Here is a 20,911-nt window from a genome sequence, read left to right on the forward strand (position 1 = left end):
TTACTGATGCTCTCCTTTGAAATAACTTGCTGTAGCATTAGCTGTGCGTCACATGGGAAAGTGGTTATTTCTGTAAGAAAAGAACAGAAAAGAAAAGGTCTAAAGGGTGGGGACTAAGCACTCTAAAACTGGTAATCCTTAGAAGAATGTGAGCGAGGAGGAATGTATGAATTACTTGAACAGAGATGGTGAGGATTATTCTCTACATATGAAAATATTTTCAGTTCTTTATATAAATTGCTGACAGAGTTTCCTTAATTTCTTGTGTATTTGCTTTCTGAAAATGCTCTTTCTGAGAAAGGCTAAAAACTCAAGACTCAGGTAAGCAGAGAACAGGAGAAAAGCCACAAATGCAGCATCAATATTATTCTGTTTTTAATGTGTTGTTTATGTGGAAGAGATCCATAAGAACAGATCCAGCAGCTGTGAAAAGGGAATTGAGCTGTGAGCGCTCTTGGTCTTCAAATTTGGTCTTAAAAAACGTTCATATTACTGAACATTTTTTATCCAAGGAGAGCAGAGTAATGCAATCCATACCAGTCGTGCTAATTCTGTAGCGTGAGAGCTCTACACCTGGTATAATAGGGGTGGGGTAAATCCAAGAGTCCACAGTTCTGAATTGCTCAGGCAGCGTGAGTGAACTAAAAATTGTAGTAGTATTCTGGTTATTGGAATATTCAGAATTGGAGAAAGTTGTGTTTGCACTATGAAAGATTCACTACAACCCCAGTTCAGGCAAATATTTGCTTATGCTTAAATTCTTCTTATTTAAACAGATAGATAGTTGGCTTAAGTACTTGGAGTTTTTTCACGCATGCTGCTGAATTAGAGCCATAAATAATAGTGTGCGTGGCTTTAATTCAGAGGTGAAGTCTTCCTTCTCTGTCTGTTCTCTTGGTTGTAAGCAAGCATCGTGAGATGGGCTGGGGGAGCGCAGGGAATTTTACCTTTCAGGGTGCCTTGTGCCAGCATGAGTGGTCCCAGAGCTTGAGAGCTGGAATTGGTTAAGCCTAAAGCAAGGGTGTTTTCCAGCACCACAGCTTCCCAGCCGACATGTTCCACCAGTGACCTGGGCTCAGGACCCAAGCTAGTCAGAATTAACCCCCCTGAGGTACCTTGTGTGGATGGCAGGTCCCAGCACTGAGTTCTGCTGTACGTGTCTCCTCTGGTTGCTGGGAGCAGCTGGGGCTGGGCTGGGGGTCTGCTTTTTTTTGTTGTTTGTTTTTTGTTTTTCATGTTCTTGTGTTTCAATAATATTTTCAGAGGTTTTTTTTTCTTCTGTTGACAGTTCAACGTAATTGTTTCAGCAACCAAAATAAAGCGTTTGGGGCACACTGTTTATTGGACTGTGGCTTTAGCCGAGCCACGAATGCTGTCAGACTGTAAAGCAAGTTCATCTCCTTTCTGGATTATATAGGAGACTTTTTTTTTTTTTTTCCCCTCCTGTTTCTACTGACACTTCTGATTTATTATGGCACCAGTTCTCTCAGAATAAGGATTTGCACTTCAGAGACTCCCTGGTTGTGTGTCTTCAATCTTTAAGAGAGTTCATCTGATCAGTAGCAATATAGATGAGCCTCATAATAAAACTGTCCACTCTATTTTTTTTCCCCGTGTTTAAACAATTCAGTACTTCAGATTTTTAAAAACAGTTTATTATGTGCTTCGATATTTTATTGCAATCATAATATACAAAGAGCAACACCACTAAGCAAAACATGTAACTTCTGATGCTTGAAGGGAGTTCTGGCTGGTTGTGTAAATTAATAGCATACATATAAATGGAAATCTAATACTTCTTTTTTAATGCTGTATTATTCATGCAGACACTGCACAGGAGCTATTGTTCTTGACATATGTATTAAATGGCAAATATTTGTTTACATGTCTAGTGAATTAATGTGTGCTTTATGTTATGCACTTTGTCTTCTCACAATGGGTTTGAAACTCTGATAGAGTGCTTGGCTCAAATTAGTTTTCAAATTTGCTTGCGATGGTAAGAAAACAGTGAAACAGTCACTCAGCAGGAACTTCTTGTGGTCTGGCACTACTATACTCCACATTTCGTACAAAACCAGGTGCTTACGGGTCTGTTTTGCTCTGAATAAGCCAGTGGCCTCTGGCTTGCTGCAAACTCACTGAAATTTAGATTTTCCTATTCTGCTTGAATCATTTTAATTGTTTGACAATAATGAAACTCCATGTTCTGCTGCAATTTGGGGTCTAATTTTGCATTAGGAGTTTGCTGTAGACCAATGTGGACGATGTTTGTGAGAGTTTGGGTGTTTGTACACTAATTTTTTGATGGTTCTCTGGCTTTTTTTTCCTCCTTTTTCTGAGAGTCTTGCTCTGAGAGGTTAACTTTTATAAGGAACCAGTTCACAGGACATTAGACTGTGTTAGCACGTACCTGATTTAAAAACAAAACAAAAACTTTTCATTATTCTGTTTCCATTTCCATACTGAGAACAATTCTGTATGGATATTCAAAAATAGTTTTATCTGCCAACCATAATGGCTGTGTAGATTGACTGAGTCCATATTTTTCTCCTCTTGGCTTCAAATGAATGCAGCTTTTTAACTGCTGTGAGAACACCTGATCTTAAAGTGATTAAGTGTTTAATGTTACTGTAGTATCATTGCGCCTTAAATATATTCAAGGTGCTTGGATGTGATAACTCATTTGATATTTTGGGGGGGTTTATTCACTTTTATCCCCTCTTAAAATTTGTTGAAGTGCCTCTTATATAGCTGTCTTGATAAATGGTTGGCATTTTAGCTGATTCAGTAGCTACAGTGGTGAGAGGGGGAAAAAGCAAAAAAGAGAGCCCGAACCGCGATGAGGAGATATGATTGCTCTTTAGAGTGTGATTGCGCTGGTTTGCTGTAGTCGAGCTGTGAACATCTCCAGTGTTTGGCTGCTCCCCTGGGAAGATCTGTGTGGGTTTTTGTTTCTCAGCACAGCTGTGCAGTCAAACAGGGCACGGTCCAGAGAGAACAGACGTGCCAGGAGCTGAAATTCCCCATAACTTTGATTTTTTTGTTTGTTTGTTTTGCATTTAGTTTTTCTGGTTGTGTTCGTAACTCCTTGTTGCCCACGCTAACATCTGTAGCAACATTAGAATAATTTCCAGGGAAATACTGAGATGTATTGCATATTCTTACTTGACAGGTATCCCTTCTGTTGTTAATTCCCAATTGTCCTTTGCCCTGTTAGAACGTGCATCAAAGGTTCCAGGCTGTAGGTCTTCCCGGTTTTCTACCTGTGGGGACTTTGTAGCGCCTTGCGGTTTGTTGTGAGCTCTGAGTTGGCACAGTCTGTTGGACTTCAGAACACTCTTGCTTTCTGCACTTCATACCAGTTTTTTCCTGGTACAAACTGGAGGAAAAAGAGGGACTAGTTTTTATTCTGTGGTATTACAGTTGCATGTAGAGGTGCTTATTCTTAGAGCAGCAGTGTTGCTACCCTCGTGGGTTTCTTGACATTTCATCAAAATCAAAAATAAATCTGCCAAGATGTCCTCAAAGCTCTCCAGAGTAGACTCGACTCAAGAATGTCAGCTGAGCTCTGAATAACTTTCTAAAATAGAGCAATGTGATTGGAGATCTGGATGATTTTTTCAAGGTTTTAGTATAAGATACAGGCACCTCTGCAGTGCGTTATGTGCATTTCCTTGTGAGATATAAAAATAATGTAATCTGCGTATGGATGTGATTTTTCTTAGACTGACCTAAAGAAACTAAGGCTGTGTCCTGAACCACTTGTTTCAGGTTCTTGAGGTGTAAAACATTGGAAACACTTGACAGCAAATGGCATCTAATGTAATAACTGTCTGCTTCAACTGAAAGAGCAGCAGAGCCCAGTTCTTCTAGGATCCTCTTAATATGGGAGGAAAAAAAGGTGAAATATTCAGGTGTTCACATCCTCAAAAGTTCCCAGGAACTCTGACAGTGACATTGGATTCGTTTGAACCCATTTGGACTATGTGGGATGCTCAGCCTCTATTTAAAAGTAGTCAAGTAGAATATCTTATGGTGGAAGTCATTTCTGTTCTTTGAAGGCACCATCGCAAAATCCAGAATGAGTTCTGAATTGGCAAAGTGGAAATTTAGGTGACAGTAATCAAGTGAGCATTTTGATACGTAGAAGGGTAGAAAAAAGCCACTTTTGAGCAACACTGGCAACTTTCATGAGCGAGTTCCTCAAGAAAAAGATTTATTTTTTTCCTCAGGAATGAGCTGGCTGCTCTTTTTCTCTACAGATAACAGACTTGTCAAGTTCCTGGTAACGCACTCGGTGAGCTTGAAGCTTCGTTTTCATAGCAAGCTTTTAAATTGTATTTTCTTATGGATAGTGGGATGTTTGTTAACAATTCTGGCTTCCTCTTGTGTATAGGAATAATTGGCCCTTTAAGGACGGTCTGCAGTTCTTTTTTTGAGCTGTCTGTACTGGAGTTAGGGGCAGGAACTGTTGTAGAAGGGCCAGAGAAGAGGAGGAGGAGAGAGGAGGAAGGTGGGTGCTTTTGTGTTGTTCATAGCTACCATTGTGTGGCTTGAATCCCTTAATTCCTGTAACCTTGAGCTGTTTTGTCAAGGCTGATGTTTGTCTGGCCAAAATGAAAATGAACAGTCCCGTGAGATTGACACTGTGGCTTCAATTAGATACAGAGCGCCTCTTTGTTTGACATATAGGATTTAAGTTCTTTCTGAAATTGCTGCCTGTTGCAGCTAACTGCTTGCAGGGACCTACTGCTGCTGAACAGGGTGAGCAGAGTCCTACCTGAATGAAGATGGAGATTGGAAATGCCTCCCTTCATCTTTAATACCCCAATGAGAAGCAGAGCTGCGTGTGTGGTATAGGATTTTAAACAGTTTTGCTGTACCCCCTCTTAGTTTTTGCTGCATTGATTGAAATAGTGAATGTTAGTGTTAAAATTGCCTGGAAGGCAAAAAGTCCATCGTGATCCATGTCTTTGCAAATTAAAAAGAACTGTGTGCTGTGTAAGGAAGCTGAATTGATCCCACCTCTGTGGGAAGCAGGCTAAATACATCCAGTGTCAGCCACCTAGGAACTTAAAATATTTGGGTTAACGTGTACCACTGAATCTGGTTGATTAAATGTGTCACTGCTTGCTTTCCTTATCCATTTGAAAATAAAAAAGCTTCCCCCTCCCCAGACTCTCGATGAATAAATTCAGATCTTGGAGGAAGCCTTGGCTTGTCTAGTGCTTAATGTAATATTCACCTATTTCTGTTAGTGCTTCCTGGTCACTTGGATAACTCTTGAGAGTGATCTGAAGGGATGGTTTTTATGCCCCAAGTTGGATATATTTTTTGGTGTTGCGTGAATTAGATCCTATCCGTTCATTTGCGTTTTGTGGATGGAAAACGCTAGCGTGTCTTCAATAATGTCTCACTGACAGAGGATCAGATGGCGTTAATGTTAAGTGGGGCTAATAGTCTGTTTGTTTGACTTGGAATGAAATACAGCAGTTTTATAACCACTGTAGGAAGTTATAAGCAGAAAATGGCAATGAAATCTGAGTCAAGTGCTTTGCTTGGGAAAATTGACAGCACTTAAACACTTTTTATACAATAGCTTGTTTTTATTCTGCTGTAAGCCTTCATTTCATGCTTCTGTTTCTAGGAAGTCCATTGTATTTGTCACAATGTTTTTAAATGTGAAGGAATATTTTTAAATAATTCAGTTCTGGGCTACAGAAATATGCTAAGTCTCTTTATTGGAGCAATAACACAGAGCTTTAGATAACTTTCAAATGTTACTCACTCTAAATATGTGCTGGAGCTCACCCAGACCTATCTCAGCCAGTTTATTCTCCTGTTTTTTTGGTACTTGTGGGGGTTTTTTGTTCAGTTTTCCTCCTTTGAACCAACCGTCTGTCTCATTGAAAGCAACCATCTGCAGGGTTCACTTGAGGTTCTGCTGGGCGAGGCCTTTGAATACTGGGTCCCTGCTGACTTTTGCAGTAGAATGCTTTTTTTTAATAAGTGGAATTTCTGTTGTGGCCATTTCCCCAGGCAGGAAGAATAACGTAAATATGTATTGTATGGAAATTAGACACGAGTTAAGTAAGAAACCTGCATTTTCTTTACTTGGAGGCCTGTGTGTACATGATTAGCAAGTGTGACATGTCCATACGTGTGTATCGATGCTAATAGGATTAACCTTGCTTGTTTTAACAGAAAGTGGTGTGCTCTTATGGGCTATGTATTCCCTGTGTAGTTACACATCCATAGTGACCCATGGATAGTCTGTAATCACTCATTGTTGTGCAGATTGGTTGACTAATGCACATATCAAATCTTTCTTTTGCAGATCTGCCTTGAGTGAAGTTTGACAAAAAATGCTCCAGCGGTTTTGTCTCTGGAGATGGTTAGCTGTAGGGATTGCAGTTGCTGCTGTCTTAGCAGCCTGTTTGGCCCAGAACGATGAAGGTAAGGTGTTTCCCGCGGGGGCGTAGCAACGGGGAGGTTGGGATGATTCTGGGATTTCATTTTAATTTTCACCTCCGGAATTATTACTTGAAAAAAGTGGTTCGGTGCTTATTAGGAAAGACATGTTACAGTAAAGAAAGATCTAGATATATTTCATTATTTCAAGTGTCTGAAGATGATCATATTCTACAAAGCTTTTTATTTACCAGGCAAAATAAAATCTAAAGTTACGACTACTCAGTATTGGACTCGCATTAAAATTTGTTTCCCCTCATTCATTGAACAAATACTTTACCTTGTGTTATTTATAAATGGATGTTTAACAGCGCTCAGAAAAGGAGCTCGAGAGAGAATTGTTAATGGGCTGTGTGTGTATCTGACCAAAACTTGAGAGGAGATCCACAATCCTACACTTTCTTTTAGAAAGAAAGTAGAACAAAACTATGAAAAAAGCTACAAAGTAGAATAGTTTTGCTTTCGTGAGAGGTGTTCAATCCTACTTGAATTTTGCATAGTTTTTTGGTGTCAGCAAGAAAGTGTATTTTTCTTTCTCTGCTAATAGTTCTTCAAATGTCCTTTTGTTCCCTTACGTTCTCTGTCCCAACCCTACGCTGGATTTGATATCCATAATGTACAAGAAAACTAATTTAATTCTACCCATTTTTTACACTGTCATTTTAGTTGTCATTGTTGACACTGAAACGTACGAGCTGCTCATATTTCAGATACTTGATCTACGCTTGGCTACAATTAGCTTGCTTTTTAATTGTTTATTGTAGTGGAGGAGTGGGGCTGTTACGTTTTGCGACGTTGGATTTAGTGATGGCTGTCAAGTGCCTTTTGAGCAGCAAAATGCTAGGTTTGAGGGAGGAGGGGCTGTGTGGCAGCGGGATGTCCCCTGGCACGCTCAGCAGCACGAGGGGGACCAGGTGCTGGAGAGCAACGGGAAGAATTGAAAGAGAGAGGAGAGCTGCGGGCTGGTGGGACTGCACTGGGTTGTATCCACCCTGGGGTCAGGGAAAAACAGGGTTCCTGATTAGCTGAAAATATACATCAGTACCTTTGCCGTGATCTTGTTTGCACTCAAGCAGGCAACGTTGCAACGTTCATCCACAAAGACATCTTTGATCACGATAACATTATGAATTTCAGCTGAATGCTGGTTTCTAGTTACGCTTGAATGATATGAAGTGAGCAAAACATTTGACAGAGGTGCCCCAGAAAGTACAGGAGTAGACAGTTCGCTGTTTCAAAATAGGAAAACAGATTCCTCAGGTGTCAGTTTGTGTTCTTTTCTACTTCTCACATGACGAACTTCCATTTTAATTAACATCCCTCCCTCAAAAGGGACGCAGGTCATACCTTTTTGTTACACACCATTTGGAGGAAGGGAAAAATACTTGTCCATAGTTACATGTAAGGCTATCAGTCATTAATGACAGCGTGATGCAAAATGTATAGCACCTTCCTTGCTTGAAAAGGATGTAAACACGTAGCAGCAGTTGGAGATCTGTTGCTCACATAACTGCTTGTTGGCTGGTGGGGTCGCGAGGGGGGAGCGAGTCTGAGTTATTATCAGGGGGTGAAAACTGCATCACTGGCAGACAGCAGTGGGATCAGACTCCCAGCTAATTAGATTTCTTTTTGGTCTTTTAAATTGCTTTGCAGCAGTTTGACTTTTTATTTACTTCTATATTGAATGTGTGCGATAATTCTATGAAGTCTTGTCAATAAAACTTTCACTTGAGTCACTAGGAAATGGAGAAGACCTGAAAATACAGAGTATTTTGAAGTCAAATCTGAATCTTATGGATGACTTAGCCATGTGCCTACTCCACACAACTACAACTTTGGAGATGGTATTTGGACAGTATCGAGGTTTCACAGACTTTCGTTCAATATATTAGCTTAGATTCTTCAAATCATGTGTTTTCTGTCTGAGCTGGTGTTTCAGACGAGTTCACAAGGATCCCTGCTGGCGTGACTGCACCATGGTATTCCTGCTAGGACGCATTGGTGTTGGGCTGCTTTGGTTTTTTTAAGATCCTGGTTTATGCTATTTTGTTTAGCACACAACCCAAACGTTTTTTTGTCCTTATTAACAGTCTTCTTTTATATAGTCTGAACAGAGGAGCTTTGCTCTTCAATGAAAATAAGTTTAATGCACGTAGTCAAGAGGGTTGTTACTGCAGTGGGGAGAAAAGCTCAGGGAAGTTGTTGCCTGAGGAACGTGCAGCACCTGATACAAACTCAAGAATGAACGGATTTGTCCCTTCCTTTCCCCCTTGCCCATGTTCAGGAAAAGGTAATTTTAGTCATCAGTACTGCTAATATCTTCAAGGCACTTCATATAAATTCCATAATGCTACAATAGAGAAAAAAGTATATGGAAATTAGTTTAAGCCAGGGTGGGGTGCTGGTTACTCAGCTAGTGCCACCCAGTTAATGAAGCATTGTTTGTACAGTTACTTTGAAATACATTTATTGCAGCTAAATAGAAGACTTATGTTCTGTACTTAGATCATTGCAGAGAATTACTTTGGCGTGCCTGGGACTGGTAGAGCTGTTCTAATTTGCAGTAACAAGATTTGTAATCCAACATAGATGCATTAAAAGATGCATTATTTTTGCTATTTGCAATTTAAAAACAGTTTACTTACTTTTACAGCATAACAATCATGAATACAATCAGGCGAAATCAATTATGGCAGAAACTACAACCTTTTTTCTTTACATCTAGCATGCGAATAATCTGTTTTCATGGTTGTAGCTGTGCATGCCTCTTGCAGCATTTTCCTCTATTAGCTCATACTTTCTCTATTTCGGATGCTTTTGCTTGACCTTCTGAGTCATCAGATCTTCCCCAGCCACAGCAATTAATGACGTTATAAAGTAGCCTTAAAAACTGGATCAAGTACTGCCTTGGAAATCCTTAAGGCAGCTTTCTTCTTATATGTATTAGAAAGCTTCTCTAGAATCTCATTTGTTCCTTTGGCTCAATGCCATTGTTTCACTGAAACGAGACAATTTATTCATGACTAGCTGATAGTCTCTGGGTAATCACTCCCTTCAGTTGATGTGTTTCCATCACTGGTGTTTCTGCTCTCCAGCCAAAGAAACGTTTATAGAGCACTAATTCCCCCTCTTGGTTTTCGCTTGCTGAGCTCAACAAGCATGTTTCTGTAAGCTACTCTTGCAAAGCAGATTGTCCTTCCCTTTGTGATCCCCGTAGCCCTGCCATGTCCCTCTTTTCACTCAATTCCTCTCTTAAGTGTAGTTGCTGGTGTTTGTGCTTGACGTCCAGTCTCGGATTTCCCAGCCAAAGTGTACGTTGAGCAATACAACGTTGTTCTGTAGTGCAATACAGCTCTGTCTTTCTCCGTCATCATCCTCGACTGCTAAGCACAAGCCTTCAGGGATTGCTTTGTTTTGGTTTGTTTTTTTTCATAGCAACATTTTTGTCAGTGAAGTCTAAGTGACGTGCAAAACAATGTCAAAATGGTGTTCAAGTTTTGTTTCCATTTGTACCTCAAATGTATTAGTGTCCTCCATTTCTTGTTCGGAGGTTTCAGCAAGCTGAAATTGCAGTCATATGTTACTTCTCCTTTTTAAAGAGCTCGATCACCTTTCAGGACGAAGCATCCATCTGAACTACAGCTCCTTGTCATCCCGTTTTAGCTCACTCTCTTCAGGTGGTACTTAAAATGTTCATCCTAATCAGCCTTCCTAGCTTAATCGTTTCCCACGGGGAGTATGTAAAATGTACTGATGAAATGCAAATACTTGACATCTACTGTGAGCCCTTTGTATTAAAAAACACCCGCCCCCACAAATTAACGACCCTATTCTTTTGTTAGTTATCACATTAGTCTCAATATGCTGTTGATGTACCCACTCAGTGTTTTCTTCCAGTGATTTCTTTGTGCTGTTCTCTCCTTCAGCCATAGGGTATATGCCAGAATAAAACTGAGACTGTGGGCGGGTGGCTAATGCAGGTTTTGTTGTTGCTTTGGGGTTTTTTGCTGTTTAAAAAAGAAAGAAATCTGCTTTTATGACTTCTGCTGCCCCTAGTTGGCTCTTTTCCAAGCAGGAGAAATGCTGCAAATATTATTATTTTCTCTAGCAATGTTTTAGTTTAAGTACAAGTAGAAATGTCAGTTATAGCATTGCAGTATGTGAAATCAGGTCAGCTACAATCTCTCTTCTTTCTAGAGTGCTACTCTTAAATTTCGAGGCAAACTCTCCAGCTAAAAGAGGCAGTGAGGAAGAAGGTGGAAACCTAGGATGAGATTGCTTTCCTTGTTTTTTTTTGGTTTTTTTTTTATTTTATTTTATATGCAGGGTATATGACTAGAGAAACGCTGTAGCAGTGATCTTTTGGTCAGTAGAGAGGGCTGCTGAACTTAAAAGCTTCGTGTGCACTTTGATCCTGTAGCAAAAATGTTCATTTGACAATTAACATACGTAATAGTCTTCAGCGTTTAGACTTGGTATGAAGGATATAGCTGGGGGTAGCAGTAATGTATTCTTCACTCGTAAAAGGTGAAAGAAAGGCAAAAATAATTCTGATCGCTGTTTAGAAACAGACGAGGAACCAAAGCAAACCTGAAAATTCACCTGTAAAAGTTGCAATGATTCCGTTATTAGGATTTCCAGAAGCTCTTAATGGGGTTGTGGTATCCATGTAATGTAAGGGCATTTTTGAAGGTAGTCATCTGCTGTGGTTTTTTTAACCCAAAGTTGACGCATTTTGCTTTTTTAAAATGCAAATGAAGAAAAAGTTTTGAGAAGTCCCTTATGTTTCACTTGAAAATTTTTAACTGTAAAACAAGAACACTGACAAAAGTCAGTGAATTGGGATTGTGGTTTGGGGAGAGAAGGGGAAGGAGCCCCTGGGCTTGCAAAGGCTCCTGTATTCCCTGCAACTTGACCCTGGCCGTCCCCTGCCTCCCTCCAGTTCAGCTGACCCAGGGAATTGTTATACTACCCTAAGGCATAATGTCCAAAAATGCCAGTGCTTGAGTTCTGCTCCCATTTGGTATGGAACCGGTGCTTGTGGTGTAATATTCGAGCAGCTTGTGGCTGCTCAAATCCTGTGTTCAGTTCTGGGCCCCTCACCACAAGAAGGATGTTGAGGCTCTGGACCGAAGCCAGAGAAGAGCAACGAAGCTGGTGAGGGGGCTGTAGAACAGGCCTTGTGAGGAGCGGCTGAGAGAGCTGGGGGTGTTTAGCCTGGAGAAGAGGAGGCTGAGGGGAGACCTCATTGCTCTCTACAACTACCTGAAAGGAGGTTGTGGAGAGGAGGGAGCTGGGCTCTTCTCCCAAGTGACAGGGGACAGGACGAGAGGGAATGGCCTCAAGCTCCACCAGGGGAGGTTTAGGCTGGACATTAGGAAAAAATTTTTCCCAGAAAGGGTGATTGGTCCCTGGCAGAGGCTGCCCAGGGAGGGGGTTGAGTCACCTTCCCTGGAGGGGTTTGAGGGACGGGTGGACGAGGTGCTGAGGGACATGGGTTAGTGATTGATGGGAATGGTTGGACTCGATCTGGTGGGTCTCTTCCAACCTGGTGATTCTGTGATTCTAATATTTGCTAAAGCAGGAATGATCTATGTTGATTATTTGATTATTTTTACTACCTTTTTTCTTTTTTCATACATGTGGCCGACTTTGGCCTTGGCACCAAGATAGTGTGATGTTATCTCCTATTTCAGACTCGTTCTATTCCTTTTGATGGTTCTAGCCTGTTGAGCAGGCGATGTGCCATTGACACCTGCACTGATGGCTTGGTGGGTTTTGTTTAATCCTAACCTGCTGGCTGGATCTTCTCTCAGAGTACAGGACTTGCTAGCAGAAGTGCCTCTGCAGGAAGCTTGAAGGAATACCTGTGAGCATTTTCACTGCGTGCTACCTTACCCTGTAGGTGGAGGGGAAAAAAATGAAAAATCTCATTTTAGTTGAAATATAAGACAGTAGATACTGAGTTTTGTCCTCAAGCTAATGGAGGGCTGGATCAACATGGAGGTTTGTTTGGTTTTCTTGTTGGGAGTCTTGCTTAGGATAAAATACATGGTAGGAAGAAATTGAGGAAATAATTGACTTCAGAGGGAATTGATGGCAAACTGTTGCCACTAGGGATTGAAAATATCTGACCTTATATACACAGTTGGATTGTGTTGAATGACTTTTTTTTTTTTTTTTCCCCACCTTGGATGGCTGGCTTGAAAGTAGACTAATGGCAGGCTTCATTTATAGCAACTGTAAGGTTTTTAGCCTCTGTATCAAAAGAACAGAAACTTGTACTCCTGCCTCCTCTTGCATATTAAAAAAAAAAAAACCACGAAAAAGAGCAACAGTCACTTGAGCGCAACTAGAGATTGCTGAGTTTGCTTTCCATTCCTCAATAAGCTGAGCCAACTCACCCTACTGCTGCAGAACTGCTAGATCTGCAGGAGGGGAGGGCAACACCAAGTCTGGAAGTGCTTAATAGCAGCTTCCAGGTCAGGCATAATATAAAACAGTATCCTCACTGGATTCCCGTGTTGAAGCTCAGGCTTCACAAGGCATGTGGACCAGGCATGAGAAACAACTCTCATGCCAACTTCAGCACTTAGAGGGTATTGAACTAATTGAGATTAAGCCCATCTATCATTAGTGCTGGCATCTGAAATGAAACAAAATTGAGGATAATCAGAAGGTTTGTTTATCTAAATATGTATTTCACATCCTAAGGATTAAGAAGATGATTTTTTTTTCTAATCACAATGTAAGAAATAGCCATTTAAATGTTTTTTACACTGAATTGGAGTTTGCCACAGGGTCCCCTTTGTTAATGTCTTTTATTCAGTCTACCAGAATCTTATGCCACAAAAATTGAATAACTAAAGGGCTTCACAAATCACTTTAAGAGGCTACTTTTAAAATAGAATAGTTTCAGATCTTTATATATTACTCTTGGACAGGAAATGAGCTCAAGAGAATGCATATTTGAATACATGTAGCCCATTTATCATTCCCTGAGCCCTATACTGTGCGTATCCAGGGAAGGAGGAGAAATGCAAAGAGGTGCTTGCCTGAGGGCTGCGTGGGAAAGGCTCCGTTCTTCAGAACAGAAGTAATTTGTTGGCTTTATGAGAACTTGCTGCTTTTGGTTGGGAGCTCTGGCACTTGGTTCTGCAGTGATCCTAAAAGGGAAAAAAAGCTGCCCTTGATGTCTTTGAGTTGTAGTTCAGCCATTGATTCCTCTCAAGGGTTTAACTCTTCAAAGTATAACTGATGGGACATGTAGAAGTGCCCTTTGCAGTGCTTTGAGTCTGCAGGAGTACATTTTCCCTTTGGCAAGAGGCGAGATAAGTCCATGAAATACAGTCATCAGAAACAAAGTTCATCTTTGTTAATGTGCACCTTTCAGCCTTCAATCTCCTGGCAGAGGTGACCGAGTGCCTCTGTGATAGCGCTAGCGTGGAGAAGGCAGGAAACTGCTTTTTGAGAAGAAACAAATCCCAGATCCCACATCCTTGGAACAACTAGACCATGGAATCTAGCTGGGAATGAGCCTCTTCTAGACTACTGTCCTGCTCAGCTTTCTTCATCAGTTCACGAATTATTGTGTGTTGGGTTGCCTCAATCATATGGTTTCAAGAGTTGATGCTCTTTGAGTTTCCCGGGACTTGATTGATCTGAGCCATCCCTTGGTGTGGGATAGCTGCAAGTACTGAGCTGGTGCTTTCCTTCCAAGGGACAGGTGCCTTTTCATACTGTACTATTCACATCTGGGAAGAGAAAGCCTGCTGCAAGGAAAGCAGGAACCCTTGTGAAAGTGCAGTGGCACTGCTTTTGTCCCCTCTGGAAGTGGCTTGGACTTTGTGACTGACATAAACTGGAACTCTGATGGTTATGGCTGAACTCCTAAAAATCAGTGACAGTTATGTCTGTGTGATGGTGTGTGCACTGAGCAGAGCTGACCCCTGGGCTGCTCGCCCTGATGCTTTAGTGGCAACACTTGAAAGAGCCCTGAGTGGAGAGATTATCTGTATAAATTCATTTGATTATTTAGTCAGTGTTTTGACAAAGAATTAGAGTAAGCTAGTCAAGTTTTCTAGAATATGGTGTCTGTGATCTCCACCTCAAGCCCAGATTTCACAGAACAAATTTACTTCTTGCATTGAATTCCTTTTAGCCACGAGAGGCTGGCACAGTGTGAACAGGGCAGGGCTTTCTCAGACAGGGCAGATTTCTCTCTGAATCTGTGGGGGGATGAGGAGGTTTGCGTGTGCTGCTGGGTGCAGAGGATTATACTGTAGCTGCTCTGTGTGTTTACTCTGCCGCAAAGCTCTTTGGTCATGAATATCCTGAATCTAATTGCAAACATGCATTCATTAAAGTGTGTTTTTCATGTCTGCTCCGAGGGGCATAAAGACACTGAAGGCACCAACCCTTCCCATACAGAGCTCAGTTTAGCTCTGCTGTCGTCTTTCCCTCCAGGCTTGAATCAGCTGCCAGGGTCCCTCTTTCCGCACAGATGCGTCTTCTTAATTTCAGTCTAAACAGAATCCACTTGTGGTAGATGGGGCACTGCCAATTCACTTATCCAAAATACTGTTCTAAGCAATCGTTGCTTTCGTATTTTTTGTGAAGTTCCACGTGTTCTGACATTGTTGTGCACAAGATAAACTCCATCTGCACTAATCCAATAAATCCAACTCTCAATTACCTGCTGAATTACTGTGACATCTCCAGCTGGATCAGCAGAACCTGCTCGTTTCCTTTTATTCCAGTTTTCAGCATAAACACGTTTGCAGACCAGTTGGCCACTAGATCCACTAGTAAGACAGCTCAAACCAGCTGACAGCATTTCTCTAGTAGGAGGCCCTTAATAAGAAAAAATGTAAGTATTTTAACTTGGCTGTTTATTGAAATAACTTTGGAGGAAAGTTATGATAGGAAAACAGCACACACACACCCTCCTCCCCCCAAGATAAGGGAGAGGTGCTTATACACACAGAAATGGGCATTTACAGAAGACTGAGCAGGAAAGGGGACATGAACCAGAACTCCTAGCAATCAGGAAGAAGGGAAAGTCTGGAGGAGAAGGAAGAAAATGGATGTTTCTCTCCATCCCCTGACTTTAAAGAGACTTTAAAAGGGTCAGTTTGTGGATTCTTGGAGGGAACCACGACTCTGTCCCTTAGCGACGTGACCTTCATACCCTTTTCCACCATTTATTTACATTGCCTACTCAGTTGGGTTTGGTTTTCTTTAATTTATTTTTACTGAAAATATCGTGCGAACTTGTTTGTATTCACATATTGTAGATGTAGCAATAGTCTGGAAACTGAAAATTGCTGGCTGTGTCATGGTGATGCAGGAGGCTCTAGGAAGCAGTGTGAGTGCAGCCAACTATTTCTGTCAGCACAGAAGCTTTGAGCTGCTCAGGGTTGAGGCAGGTTGTAGGTAGCCTGCAAATGTAGACGAGTTCCAGTAAATTTCTCACTGCATAGTTAGTTGCGTTATGTACTTAATTTGTGGGTTAGAAATAGAGTATTAATAGCATAAGGGTTTTGTTTTCTTTTTTTCTTTGCTGAAGCTGATTTTCAGGTTAACCCCTTCTAAAAGCCTTTTCTTAAGGTGAAGCAGCTGTGGAAAAAAGAGGCTGAGCTGCTGGAAACCTCAAGCTGCTGTGTTCTCTTCTGTAGCCTTTCTTGCAGCCACTGACTGTGTGAGGAATGGGATGAGGTATGAGTTGAAACAGATGTTTTCTGAGTAGAAACAGAAGTTTCTAGAATCCCTAAAGTGACCCTTTTAAAGCCTCTTTAAAGTCAGGAGATGGGGAGAAACACCCACTTTCTTCTTTTTTCTCCAGACTTTCACTTCTTTCTGATTGCTGGGAGTCCTGGGGCATGTCTCCTTTCCTGCTCACTCTCCTGTAAATACCCCTTTTTTGTGTGTATAACCACCCCTCCCTTACGGTGGGGGGGTCCTGTTCTGCCACTGAACTTTGTTAGTAGCTTGGCAGGCTGTGTATTCCTCCTGCTGCTATGCATCACTGTCCCTCCCCTGTCATATTACTTTTCAAACTCTCATCTCATTTTTCCTCGTCTCATTTCAGCAGTAAGAATTATTTTCTGAATGCTTATATGAGACTGTCATATGGTGACAAATAAACTGTGATAGGAACTACCTCCCTGTTGCTACTATGCTTCAATTTAATCCATTTTTTATGAGAAGTATCTGTTCAACAGAAGCACAAAAAGTTCAACTTGATCAAAACTTGATTTTATTATTATTTGATCTTCACATAACAAGAACTGACCCATAGCTGTGTCCTTAGAGCACAGGTTCTGTGGATTACCAACTACACATTTGGTTTGGAATCACTTTAAATGGATAGTTTTGCTTCAGTTCAATGAATTTATTTATTGGGAGCGGCATTCTTCACTGCATCAATAGCAAGCATAAATTTTCTGTTTTATTGTATGGGAAACATGATTTAATAGTGGGTTATCACAAAGATAACTCCAATTACAATAGCAATAAATGTGAAGATTTAAATAATTAGTACAGGAGAAGATCAGTAGTGCTGTAACCCAGTTTTTCTGAAAAAAGTGCAGCATGAAATTTTTTTTGCAGGACATGTTGACTTCTTTGTTGATTACTTGGTAGATAGAGACTCCAACTTATGAAGGCTTTCTGTAGGGGTCTGGGGTTTTCAGTGCTTCCAGGTGCTCTGAGCTTCTGCAGGACTGGAGTGCGTGCCCAGAGAGAAGGATCTGTGCTGCAGAGTGTGGTGGGAGCAGAGCCTTGTGTTTGGGCAATAATTGTAAAGGATGAGCTCTCACAGCTCATTTAAATGCATTCATTTTACAGTAATAATTTTCAGATTAGAGGATCATTACTGTTCAGCTGTTGTCTATCAGTAAATATAGACAGTGTTTTTCCTAACTAAAGCTGACGTAAACTCAGCCACTTGCTAAGGATTGATTTGGAATGCCTGTGGCCAGGAAATGTAAGGGGTTTGAACCTAAAACTAAAACCAGCCACTGAAAACCCCTAATCTGAACACCCTCCCCACGTTTCCCACAGACAGCGCTGTGGCTTTTGAAGCAAATACAATCTCGAGCGGTTGGCCAGTAGCGTTGCATGAATAAATGCCTTTGACTTTTGCAACAGGTAAAACTGATGTTAATATTTCATGTGAACTTGAGCAAATAGGGCAGACTCGGAAAGGTCTTTGTCTTGAAGACTTTTGCCACTATACACAGGCTCGATTTGCTTCCAGGTTTGTCCTCCCTAAAATACCCACCCATTTTATGCGATGTCTGTTGAAATATAAGAAATGGGTTTTTTTCATGGTGAAAGGAAAACTTTAGTGTAAACAGAAGAAAGCAATAGATGGATTTAAAAAAAAAAAAAAAGTCCAAAGGCCTCATTGACTTAGGTTTAAAAAAACAGCAAGGAAAAAAAAACCTGTCCTTTACTGTAGCATTTATTAGACAGTATATTGAGGCACAGCAAGACTTAAATTGGTGTGAAAATGAAGAGTTTATCTGTGTAGGCTACAATAAGCAGAAATCAAGTATTTAAATAATGTCAAATTATTGTGATGCACTCAATTAAGCCTGATTGCAAAGTGAAGGGCTGAGGAGGTGAAAGAGGAAGCAAGGAAGAGAAACTGTTTTCAAATTGGGTTTAGAGACAGATGGGAGTTCTCTGCAATTGACAGCTGAACAAATTCCAACTTATAGTCCAAATTCTCCTAGAAAGCTGATGTTCACAGGATGAACATTGCACTACAAGTTTGAGTATGCTTCCCTACAGTGCTCTTTCAGTTCTCTTTTTTGAATTCAGTGGTGATAAACATTATCGCTTCTCATTTTAGAAACTGCTAAATGGGGTTTCTATTCAAGGTATTGTAAAATCTTGGGCATTTTTAAGTGTGCTCCTGCAGAACAGTAAATTGTTTACTTGCACTGTTTGCTTTGCTTGATCCTGTACTGTAATACCATAGTTTTAGTCTCTGATCTTTAAGCTACTGATTATTTTGCCTGCAATATTGACGCAACATTGACTACTTGGTTTATTTGTCCCTTATGATGGGTCAAATCCTGCTCTGTGGTATTGTCTGTTGAGAAAAAGAAGTTATTGCTAAAGTAACTTTTTTTTTTCCTCTTCATTTGCTAGAATGAGCTGCTTGTATTTCCTAATTTCTACTAACAAGAAGGGTTTTCTGTAATAGAATCGTCTTTTCGGAATGTCACAGGCTTGAGCAGCTCTGTGTAATTCCGTTACTGCTGGGTGGTTCTCTGACTTTAAGGGTATATAATGAGATAGGAGTTAATCATTGGACCTGTTCTGCAAGTCTGGAATGAAACTCATTTCACAGCTTATTTCTAAACAAGGTTGTTTGAACAGACTTAACTGGTGAGTCCTAAAGAGAAACACACAACTGTAAGCAGCTAGGGGCTTCCCTCATTTAAAAATTTAATTTGAACCTCTGGATGGTCCAAGCCTAAACCAAAGCATCTGACATGGCCTGACATTGCACATCCTATGTGCTTCTTCAGAGATTGTCATGAAGTATGGTTGTCCCAGTAGGAAATCTATCTCAGTTCAGTATGTGAAGATGCTTTTACTTGATCGAGGTAGGGTTAGGAGCACCAATGTGGAGTTGGTTTATGTTTCCTATGGAAAAACATTCAACCAAAACATGAAGACACCCAAAGCCCTTTGGAATAATCTGGCTCTTCCTTGCTTGTCTGCCTAAGAAGATAGTTCTCTTCAAAAATAATGCTGCTTCAGCGTGTGCAGTGTGGTCTGGGAATATTGGAGAGTTTTTATTGAGAAATGCTCTGTAATCATTTCTTGACGAACAGATGGTGATGGTGAAACTTGAATTCACCAAAGTGAACAGAAAAAGTCTTAAGTGTAGCTCTATGAAGCTGTGGTATTTAATCTTCCTGGGTTGCATTGGTTAGTGGTTAACACCAGAAAGCTAAAGACAAACCCAAAGATTTGGTTTGTTTCCTCATGTTGTTTAGATTATGAGCTGCTGCATTAACCTTAACTCTAAAATTTTGATTACTGGGGGGAAGCAGAATTGTAAAGTGAAAATTTACCAGTAATTTAGAAGAAAATGGGAAATACTGTTGTCATTGAGATCACAATGGAGCTGAAGGTTCTATAGCCACAAAAGTCTGCTTTGCTCTTGATGGATTGTGGCTGCTCTTTGAAATATCTGGTAGTGCCTGAAAGGTACACCAGTGAGGTCCGTTTTTCAAATCTCAAGTGCACAACCTGCGGGAAGCAATATTATTTTTCGTTTAATGAGCTTTACCACGTGAGCAATTAAGAAGACATAATTGAATGAAGCTAATCAGGAAGACACAGCAGCTTGCCTCTGGGATGCTGCTCAAGTCAATCACTCCTCAGATCTGCAGTTTTATCTGTTTAGTTAATAACACCAATGGGTACAGTGGCACGGGCCGGTGGTTTCACAGCTCCAGGGTCTTTGCGACTTAGTTTTGTTTGTCTTCAAGCCTTAGTCTTTTGATTCTGCTGAGAAGGTGCTGATTAACAGGTGATGAAAATCTCTGCTTGGCTAATAACATTCTGGGTGCTCAAAAAAGACAGGATGGAGACTACTGTAAATGTCTGAGTTCCTCAGTATGTGAAATGCAGGTAACGCCAGACGTTTACAGGCATGGTCTTCACAGGGCTCCGTATAATCAGTGAGCCTGTTGTTGTCTGGTAATTAAAATAGCTATGAACATACTGACACAAGTGAGGGAATGGCTTCAGATAAATGACTTTTCTTCATTGTCCAGAAATAAACCCATAAACAACAAAATTCATACTTAAAGAATGTAAACACTCATACATGAAATATAATAGTAAAGAAATCGTGTAGCTATGCTCTGCTGTTTTCGTACAGTCCTTGTGGGTAGAACCCTTGTATAATTAAGTACTAGAGGTATGAAAAGGAACTCCTTATCTGCTTGTTCTTCCAGTGTAATCAATGGCTTGGGATTTATTTTCGGTTGTGCATGTGGCTAAGGCAAAATTAATCAACCTCTCCATTACAGCCAGCCTGGACACAGAGTGGAAGCTGAGTGTGTTTGTGTCAGGGGGGCTACTTTATCAATGCCTGCGTGCTAGATAGAATAAAGGAACAGTGTTGAGTGGGATTAGGAGGGGAACAGTCTTTGGCACTGCTGAGTGCTAAGGATACGTTTACAACCTACAGAAATACCTGTGCAGTTGCTGTCTCATCTGCAGGATTATTTTTAATCCTATCTTGCAGGTGGAAACGTCCTCTGTATCCTTCTATTTCCAGCCACAGAGATGAGTGCAGCTTGGAGGCATTGCTTCTGCCCCCACCCCACCTGCCCCCCTCCACCCCACTGATGCAGGGTCCGAATAATCACTGTGATTTTGTAATTTAAGAAAAAAAACCAACATG

At 40.9% G+C, this 20,911-nt stretch overlaps 1 protein-coding gene across 5 annotated transcripts in view; it reads left to right on the forward strand.

Moving 5' to 3' along the window:
- PCDH15 (protocadherin related 15) overlaps positions 1 to 20,911 on the forward strand; it is a 599,860-nt gene that overhangs the window by 244,182 nt on the left and 334,767 nt on the right. For all 5 annotated transcript variants that reach the window (XM_069863953.1, XM_069863958.1, XM_069863956.1 and 2 more), the window contains one exon: positions 6,338 to 6,456. In XM_069863953.1, coding sequence (XP_069720054.1) covers positions 6,366 to 6,456 — 91 coding nt within the window. In that variant the 5' untranslated portion in view covers positions 6,338 to 6,365. The remainder of the gene's footprint in view (positions 1 to 6,337; positions 6,457 to 20,911) is intronic.

Source organism: Phaenicophaeus curvirostris, chromosome 9 (genome assembly GCF_032191515.1).
Source record: "Phaenicophaeus curvirostris isolate KB17595 chromosome 9, BPBGC_Pcur_1.0, whole genome shotgun sequence".
NCBI lineage: Eukaryota > Metazoa > Chordata > Aves > Cuculiformes > Cuculidae > Phaenicophaeus > Phaenicophaeus curvirostris.